At 31.5% G+C, this 10,281-nt stretch overlaps 1 protein-coding gene across 1 annotated transcript; it reads left to right on the top strand.

The window, feature by feature from the left end:
• Window positions 1-387: 387 nt before the first annotated feature.
• Window positions 388-9,976, top strand: LOC114327252 (RWD domain-containing protein 1). Its single transcript, XM_028275793.2, has 3 exons — window positions 388-867; window positions 5,851-6,051; window positions 9,676-9,976. The coding sequence occupies exons 1-3, from the start codon at window positions 576-578 to the stop codon at window positions 9,909-9,911; spliced, it is 729 nt and encodes a 242-aa protein (XP_028131594.1). The 5' UTR covers window positions 388-575; the 3' UTR covers window positions 9,912-9,976.
• The last annotated feature ends 305 nt before the right edge of the window (window positions 9,977-10,281 follow it).

Genomic DNA, 10,281 nt, shown 5'->3' with positions numbered 1-10,281 from the left:
GTCACAGAAAAGAAACAATTTAACAATTTTAAGTAAAAAGTTTGCCGGAACCTGCAACATAGGTACCATTAGGTACTGCAACTTACATTAACGTTTTAAAAGAAATCTTAATGAACTCTCTCTAATTGAACTCTCAGAAAAAACCATGTCTCTACTATAAAATTTACGTTTTCAAACAAATAAAACATAATTAAAACGTTTTTATTTTAACGATACCAGTCAATTATGAATACAAACTATCTAAAAAATTATCTACAAAAACTACACTTGTACAATCACTTCTTGAACAGTTTTTAAATTAAACAGGATTTTTACTGTGTAGTAGGCATATATTCGAAACAAGAAAAGAAGATCTTAGCAGTGATAGTGATCCGTGTTAAGTTGGCTACATATTTTATAGGTTAGGTAGAGGTCTGACAGATGTTATAAGGTGGTGAAAAAGTTCATTAAATAAAAAAAAAAACAAATTTCATTTTATAGTCAATTAAAAAAATATTTGTATATCCGCCACAAATAGGTTCTAATAGATCCTACTAATATAAAAGTAATCTAGTCCTTATTCTTTATAAGTAATTATGGATTATCAGGAAGAACAAAAAAATGAAATTGAAGCCCTAGAATCCATTTATTATGGAGATTTTGAAATTCTCGCATTTGAACCTCTACATAAATTTTCGATACCCATAAAAACAGAAGAATTTGAGCCTGAAACCGAAAATGGTTTGAGTTGTGATCTTGTAATTACCTACACTCCAAAGTATCCAGAAGAAGCACCAATAATAGAGCTAGAAAATTTTGAAAACTTCGATGATGAATACGAACAGTTACTTTTAGATTATCTTAATGAACAAATTGAGGAAAACTTAGGTATGGTTATTTATTTATTAATCCTTAACTGGTGACGTGCGGTCTGACAGACTGTAGCATACACATGTTCCAAAGATTATTGTGAACAACTGCACCCATCGGCACCAAGCTTCATATATTCCTAATACTACTGATTGATAGCAGTTACCTTCTTTGGAAGGAGAAATATTCAGTCCTTGCAAAGTTATCATGAAAATTCAGTCTTTACTGTCAGGTGGCACGTCTCTGTTCGTGTGACTAAGTTGATTATGTAAGTGCGCGTACAGTACCCTGCTCCTCATGACTATTTTCATCTATTTTGACTCCCAGGTAATCAATTTCTTTGACTCTTTTAACCCTCGTAAGGCTGTACTTAGATTCTTACATAAATAACGGTGTGGGGAGCATTTGCACCCCATCTGTATATCCATTTTTTTATGAAATTAATTTGAAAGATAATTAGGACTTATATTTATTATAGTATGAAACATAATTTTACAAAAACAGAATGTGTGTGTACTTTGTACGCACGTAAGAAGTTATACTTCTATTATACGATTTAAACGAAATTAATATACTTTTTATTTATATTTTGTTTAAATATTAAACTAATTTATACTTACTACTTCTCAAACATTTTTATTAGAACAGTGCCAAAAATTAAAATAATAAAAGAATAAAACACACACAAACACATTAAACAAGCCACAAATGATGTCTGAACATTAATTGTCGAAATTTTTTTTAACTAAATACGTATTTTCTGAAAATACAATTATATAATAAATATACTTACAATCATAAAATGTATTAAAAAAAACAAAAAAGAAAGTTTCTATTGGGACTCGAACCACCGCTGATAAGAGCGGTTGGTATTGGAATTCATTGGCCTTCTCCGCTTAGCCACAGACACTATGTGTCATTATTTAGGAAGATCGACTAACTAAACGGATTAAACTTGTGATATTTTGATATTTTGAAAATTGATCAAATTATTTTAATTTTGAATTGAAATGATTTAGAATTGAAAAAATACAACAAAACATAGAGTAAAAAAACAATATATTAGGTGAATATTGATAGAAATTTTGATGGTAATCAAATTATATAAATAAAAGTATTACATACTATGTATTCTGGCAGATCAAATAGGTAGGTTTATACCCATGATACATTAACAATTATTACGTACCTGTTGCTTTTAAAAACTATTTAAAAGTCACTACAATATTATAAACTTTTTTGTTTCTGTCCTCACAACAATAAAACTAATATATTATACATTTGTTTACCTTTACCTTTACCTCCAAACCACAGCTGCCATATCGGATAATTTTTGACATGTCATTTGAACATCCAATCAGAACAAAGTTATAATGCGCATGCGCCGGGCTGATAGGTTTTAACATATAAAAAAATCACCCTCTATCGCCGGTAAAGAAGTATAACTTCAAAAAGTACTCATTTCTGTTAAAAAGGCAATATCCTAAGTGTCTACTATATACTAGTTCATGTTGTTTTATTAGTATGCTTTGAAAAGGTAAATAACTTCAATAATTGTCATTAGATTGTCTAGTTTATAAATACTTAAAATACATTTTAAATTCAAGATCCTGAACTTTATTTAACTTTGCTGCGCACAATAGTATTATAAGATACTAATAATACTAATATGAAGTATGATGGTTTATGGTATTGCGTTCAGCCAGAGATTCAACCAGCTGGTAATAATACTAATGATGGTAATAATGTTGTTAATTTAGACAATCCAGCAAAAAAGTGTCACGAGGAGAAAGCACTTTCAAAAATAATACTTTCTCTGGATAAGAGTACATATCCTCATGTAATGCAATGCAAAACAGCTCTAGAGACATGGCTTGCACTTGAAAAAGCATTTGAGGATAAAGGTCTTCATCGTCGACTTCGTTTACTACGAAATTTATGTTCAATTAAACTATCCAATTTTAGTACAATGGAAGATTATGTAAACGAAGCGATGGACTTATCTCAGCAACTATCTTCTATTGGAAAACCGATGGATGATGGTTGCTGAGATAAGTCCATCGCTTCGTTTACATAATCTTCCATTGCACTAAAATTGGATAGTTTAATTGAACATAAAGTCGTAGTAAACGAAGTCGACGATGAAGACCTTTATCCTCAAATGCTTTTTCAAGTGCAAGCCATGTCTCTAGAGCTGTTTTGCATTGCATTACATGAGGATATGTACTCTTATCCAGAGAAAGTATTATTTTTGAAAGTGCTTTCTCCTCGTGACGCTTTTTTGCTGGATTGTCTAAATTAACAACATTATTACCATCATTAGTATTATTACCAGCTGGTTGAATCTCTGGCTGAACGCAATACCATAAACCATCATACTTCAATTTCTTCTTAAAAAAATTATTATCGTCGCAAGACAAACACATGAAATTTTTCACAGAATGAGCAACACAAAGTTTTTACACACAATACAGTTATGCCGTGACTTTCGGTCTTTTTTCTCTGACATAAGTAACACCAACCGTGCTCTGTTAGCTCCAGGTGGAACATCAGAAATGTCCCAATTCAGGATACGAAATTTTCATCATTTGCACACAAAAGTCATTTTTTCAAAAAAGCATGTAAACACAAAGAGTTTTAAATGCTGTAATGGGTGGAATACGTTTAGAATTGAATTTAATACTAATAAAAAATGGACAAAAATAAAAAAAAATTATTAAAAAAGATAGGTGAGAAAAACGAGGTCTGGGGTGCAGGTGCACCCCGCACCGCCATATGAGGGTTAAACAAGTACGTTTTTCTCCATATATTTGTAATACTATGTTATTTTCTTTTTGGGTCTCTCCCATACTTTGTCTTCTCTTCTTTTATTTTAAGTAAAAATTCTTCAATTATGTTTTTCATTAACTTTTTTTAGTTCTTTTTTGCTTATTGATAATAGTGTCAGATCATCTGCAAATGCTATGCATTGGTGGCTGTATTTATATATCATTTCTTGCATATTATTCTCTGCTTTTCCTGATTATTCCTTCCAATGTCAGGTTGAATGTAATTGTGATAGTGGGTCTCCTTGTCATAATCCTTCCTTGGTTTCAAACTTTTTGGATGTATGCTTTTTCCATGCTATTTCATCTCTTCTTGCCTTTATCTCCTGCTCCTCATGACTATTTTCATCTATTTTGACTCCCAGGTAATCAATTTCTTTAACTCTTTTAAACAAGTATGTTTTTCTCCATATATTTGTAATAATATGATGATATTTTCTTTTTGGGTCTCTCCCATTATCATATACTTTGTCTTCTCTTCTTTTATTTTAAGTTCAAATTCTTGAATTATGTTTTTCATTAACTTTTTAGTTCTTTTTTGCTTGTTGCTAATAGTGTCAGATCATCTGCAAATGCTATGCATTGGTGGCTGTATTTATATATCATTTCTTACATGTTTATTCTGCTTTTCCTGATTATTCCTTCCAATGTCAGGTTGAATGTAATTGTGATAGTGGGTCTCCTTGTCATAATCTTGGTTTCAAACTTTTTGGATGTATGCTTTTTCCATGCTATTTCATTTGTTGTGTTTTCCACCAACATCTTTACCATCCTGACAATTTTACTTGGTATCCCCAATCTTTCATCAGTTAGTACATTTGTTGTCTGTTTACTATGTTGTAGGCATGCACTCAGTAGTCAATGAACAAAGCATATACAGTCGGAAAAATGAAAGAATACCCTTGAACGATCACATCAATCACTTATTTTGTATTTGCTGTCTTTTTCTATAACAAACGTTTGTTATTTATAGAAAAAGACAGCAAATACAAAATAAGTGATTGATGTGATCGTTCATGGGTATTCTTTCATTTTTCCGACTGCATTACTGCTTTATGTTCGTAATAGGTAGTCTGTATTTCTTTTAGGGCAAATATTTAATCTGTCATTGATCTGTTGCTTCTAAAACCTGCCTGGTATTCTCCCAATATCTTTTCTAAATATTTTGTAAACTATTTCTTGTATTCTTGTAGTGCAATGCCTCTACAGTTTTCCCCAAGCATTCTATTACCTTTTTTTATGTATAGGTAGGGTTACCATAATTAATTAAGGCCAAATCCGGATAGGGGTAGGCCAAGGGGTTGTAGAAAATGTAAAAGGTAAATTTGACGGTGTTGCTACCTCTACATTGTACATATATTATGCGAAATGCATATGGCACAATTAAAAGTATAGCTGTTTCGCTACAATATGCAGCTAACATCGAAAATCTCTGCCAGTTTAAAATACATATACACATATGTTTTAACATACTTTAGACCTAGAAAATAATATTACAGAACGATATAAAAAAATATATTTAAAATAGAAAAAATAGTTAAAATAATAAACTGCAAATATATAATGACGTTATGTTTAATACACTTTTACTTAATTAAAAACAATCAACTTAAAAACTTTCATGAAAAAGAAAAGGATAAACATTTCAAGTTTTGCTTAGTCTGTACTGGGCCCAGGGATAGGTTATTCTTCGTCTATTAGCTAACAGCTTCGGTTTTAGTGCGAGCTCCTGAAAATTTGGATTCGAACAGTTTTTTAATAAGTATGGCCGTTTTAAAACAGACGTTTTAAAACTAAGTCCATGGGTTGCAGTGTGATACGCAAAAGTGGCTTCTTTTACTGCACACTGTAATTCAACATCTGTGTAAATCAGTATTTTTAAAAAAGTTTAAAAAAATCCGGACATTTCTCATATTTGGATGCCAATCCGGACATGTCTTTCAAATCTGGACTGTCCGGATGTATGGTAACCCTATGTATAGGGCATACCCTTGCTTTGGTCCACTCTTCTAGAATTTTTTCTACTTGTATTTTCTACTATATTCTTTTTAACAGGTAATACATATATCTATTTTTTTGTAGTCTTCTCCCTCCCGATTTTATCATTTCAGCCGATATTTCTGGTAGTCCTGTTTTTTTGTTATTTTTCAGGTTCTTTATTTCGTTTCTATTTCAGGTATGGTTATGGTATTTACTTTAGTTTCGAGTGCGCAGGAATGGTTAAATGTCAAATGGGAGGAGATTAAAAAAGAAAAGGATGAACTGGTAGCAAGGCGACTAAAAGAGGAGGAAGAGGCAGAATTAAAACGATTTGAAGGAACTAAAGTAACAGTGGAGACATTTATGAAGTGGAAGAAGCTGTTTGAAGATGAGTTAGGTAAGCAAAAATATCAGCAATTTATATCTACTATTCGCGGTGTCCAAGTACTTGGAAGGGAAACGAGAAACGACCGTGCGCGAGTCACGGAGAAATATTGCAACTATCTTAAATAATTCATATTGTCAATTGAAATTGTCAAATTGACGTATATTTCATACCTTCTGTCATTGAAGCAGAAAAATTATATATTGCTACACAATATTGATATGATATGCAATTATTATATAAAGGTAAATTTAATTAATTGTATTTTGCTTGCAGTACTGCATTTTAATAACTAATTTTATTTACTACATACAATTGTTTACGTTTTGATAACATAACCTGAATCTTCTTATTTTTTTTTGGGCTATGGCCTTGACAATTATCCAGTAACCAGGACTAATATAATTGGACAATATAATTAAAAGTGCAAATAAAGTTGCAGAGCGTAAAAATAGGGGTCCCTTTGCCGAACTTGCACGGTCCCAATATTAGTATATTACCTTTAAAAATATTTTAGAAAACCTTAATCTTAAGCTTATTACAAAGTCATTTGTATTTTAATGGTGTGATTAAGATTTCGGTCCAGGAAGAAATGAATAAATTTGAATTACCAGAGAACGGCAGTTCTCGCCAGTGGCGCACACCAACACCCCCCTACACGCGACACTATAATATGTTATTAGCCCAATAAATGACCGTTTTGGAGTGTAATTTTCAGGAGAAACTCCGAATTGCATAAAAATTTGGATTTAGGTTCTACTTACACTCCACTTCCAAGTTGAATTTGTACCGTTGGTTGCTTTTACTTGGGGTGTCCCCTTCTCGGGGGGTGAAAAACGCATGTTTAAAATAAGCCCGGAAATGGATAAATTGACAGATTATAAGCAACTTTCGTTCTATAAAGTTTTTTACGTAAGTTAATACTTTTTGAGTTTTTCGCGATTGAAAATATTGATTTTTCGACAAAAAAACTACGTTTTCAGACAGTTTTTCGCCAATAACTCAAAAAATAAATATTTTATCGAAAAAAATATTCTTAGCAAAAGTGTAGCTTATAAAAAAACAAAAAAAAAATGGTGTATCAATAAAGTATATAAATTGAGTGAAAGCAAAGTTGTAACTCATGAAAAATACGTTCTTATTCGTCTAATTCCAAATCGAATAATTCAACGCAAAATGGCCTAAGAATTAAACACTTTTCGGGAAAAGCTTATTTATATTTTTAAAGTATCTAAAAAGCTTTATATTTGGTTTTTACAAAAATTTTTATCGTCAAAAATAAACGAGTTACACTGAAAAAAAAAGTTGGTAAAAAAATCGTGAAAACCTCCGTCTATTTAGCACCCTAAATAAAATTAATCGTTACCGCTTTACCCTTTATTTTAACTGTATATGTATTGCTTATATGATCTGTAAGTTTGATTGGTTTAAAGTGCTTATTTTCGAAAAAAATTAGTTTTATAGTAAAAAAAATTTTTCTAAAAATTTTTGAAAAATTTTTTTTTTCAAAATAACTTAAAAAGTATTAGCGATAAGAAAAATCTTAAGGAGTAAAAAAATGTAGGTTTTGCTATTATAAATATTCTCTTTTCATTTTGTTTTTCCGTGAAGACAAAAATCGGTTAAGATATGGCTGTTGAAAATTTGCATACACTCGTGGATAGTGACCCGTTCAAGCTTTTTCAACTATAACCCTATCAAAAATAAGCACTTTAAACCGGCGAGACTGACAGATCATATAAAAGATAGATAAATAAGTAAATTTTTTGTAAAGAGGTAGCGATTAATTTCATTTGGGGAGCTAAACACGGGGAGAGTTTCATGATTTTTTTACCAAAAAAAAGAGGGCCAACTTTATTTTGAGCGTAACTCGCTTATTTTTAATGCTAGAGACTTGTATGAACAATTACAATAAAGCTTTTTATAAACACTTTAAAAAAGTTTAAATGGGTTTTTCCCGAAAAGTGCTTAATTTTTCGGTGATTTCACTTTGAAATATTCGATTTGGAGTTAGACGAATAAGAACGTATTTTTCATGAGCCACAACTTTGTTTTTAATCGATTGATAGACTTTATTGATACACCATTTTCTTCGGGTTTTTATAAGCTACACTTTTGCTAAAGATATTTTTTTCGATCAGATATTTACTTTTTGAGTTATTTGCGAAAAACCGTCTAAAAACGTAGTTTTTTTGTCGAAAAATAAACATTTTCAATCGCAAATAACTCGGAAAGTATTGACTAACATAAAAAACTCTATAGAACAAAAAATGCTTAAAACCAGTCAATTTATTCATTTCCGGCCTTATCTTGAACCTATGGTTTTTTACCCTCGAAAAGGGGTGACGGTCACCCCTCCAAATAAAAGCAACCAACGGCACAATTTCAACTTTGAAGATGAGGGTAAGTAGAACCTAAATCCAAATTTTCATGCAATTCGGAGTTGCCCCTGAAAATTACACGGTCTCGCCGTATTTCCCGCTCATTTACTGGGCTATATAGTCAAAGCCCGAATTTCAGGCACTCCTAGGTTTGACTAGGCAATCCTCAGGTCTGACTGACGGTCTTAGTCAAAGCCCGAATAAATAACAGTTTCGGCCTTTGACTAGTCAAACCTAGGAGAGACTAAGTTGGTCAGGCAAAGGTCGAAATTTAATTTTATGAAATCGGGGTTTGACTAGTCAAACCCCGATCAGCTATTAAAATGTCGTAATTTGTTAAATTAGGTTTAACAAAACGTGTTTTATTAATTTTAATGTTTATTATTTTTGTATTATCGTAATTAAAATACTAAAATTAGTGTTTATTCTCACAGGTTGAGGCATTATGGCATTTAGAGTTACACAATACGTTAGACCTTTTACACTTACATAATTTTGAAGAGCATTTCTTATTGCAGTAGCATTTTATAAAGCCTTGTCCTCCAATTTTAGAATATTTTGTACTAATTTCTCTTAGAGATTGCTTAAAGTGTGGAACATGTTCGAAATTATGAAAATTATCTTTGCATTCTCTTATTTGATTTCTTGAAAAAAGTGTGTTTAGCGCAAACATATGGAATGGGAATGTCATCTTCAACTGTGAAAGAAGAGAATATTGCAATAGGAGAAAAAAACTAAGGATCAATATAATACTAACGAAACCCCAGGACCGTCGTCACTTTTCTGTCCTTCTTCTGTTGATATGTTTTTGCCTTTCTCTTTTAAATTGACTTCTACTTTCAGTTAATGGAGCTCTGTAGTGTTTGCATTCTTTACTACTTATTAATTCCATATTTCGATCTTTTCATTATTTTCTCAAATTCTTTATACTCTTTCTACACCTGTGAAAAACTTGTTCCTTCTAGGTATCTCTCTATCTAATAACATTTTCCTCCCATTTTTGATTTTTCCTTTTTGCTACCACTCTTTTAACTTCTCTGTTGAATCTATCTATCTTCTTATATCTGTCTATTTTGTTAGTCTTAAGTAATTAGCCACATTTGATAAGATTTCTTTTGCCCCCCTACTAATTCTTTTATTTCCACTGACCACAATCTAGAGATTTATTTCCGAAACAGTTTAACCTACAAACTATGAAACCATTTTTTTTTTAGTTTTTGGTTTGTATGTATAGTAAAATATTAAATTGTTTTAGGTATTACTAAGAAGAGGGAGTTACTAGAAAAAGAAGGAAAGAAACTCACAGGACGAGAATTATTCATGACTGACAACACTCTTAATGAATCAGATCTCCAGTTCTTGGACGAAGGAGATGCAGTGAAGGTGGATGAATCGTTGTTCCAAGACATGGATGACTTGGATATAGACGAGGAGGATGAAGATGATGAGGACTTTGACCCTGATAACTACCGTAGCGATTCGTCTCAATAAATAAATTATTTTGTACTTTTATCTGTTAATATTTTTTTAATACAGTTATGTTATACATAGAACAATCTCAAAATTTTACCTGAGCAACAGATTCGCCCCTTATTATATATAAGAATCAGGTATCTATTGTATCTCGGATTTTGTTTAATATCTCCTGAGTAAAAATCACTTAGTTGTGGCCGCAAAAGCGAAATTCGTTTTAAAAATACCACTTCTAAATGTCTATCAAATAATGATATTAGTCTAAGAGCTAGTGAACCCTCCGACTAACGGTCGTCCTGTAAGGCTAGAAATTTGTCTAGTGATAATTCATAGCACACCAAGGCTAAAAACCATGACCTGGCAGGCATCAGCCGTGTACGTGTATCTA

This window comes from Diabrotica virgifera, chromosome 7 (genome assembly GCF_917563875.1).
Source record: "Diabrotica virgifera virgifera chromosome 7, PGI_DIABVI_V3a".
Taxonomy (NCBI): domain Eukaryota; kingdom Metazoa; phylum Arthropoda; class Insecta; order Coleoptera; family Chrysomelidae; genus Diabrotica; species Diabrotica virgifera.
Note: the sequence above shows the minus strand (reverse complement) of the source record. Positions and strands in the feature narration are given on the sequence as shown.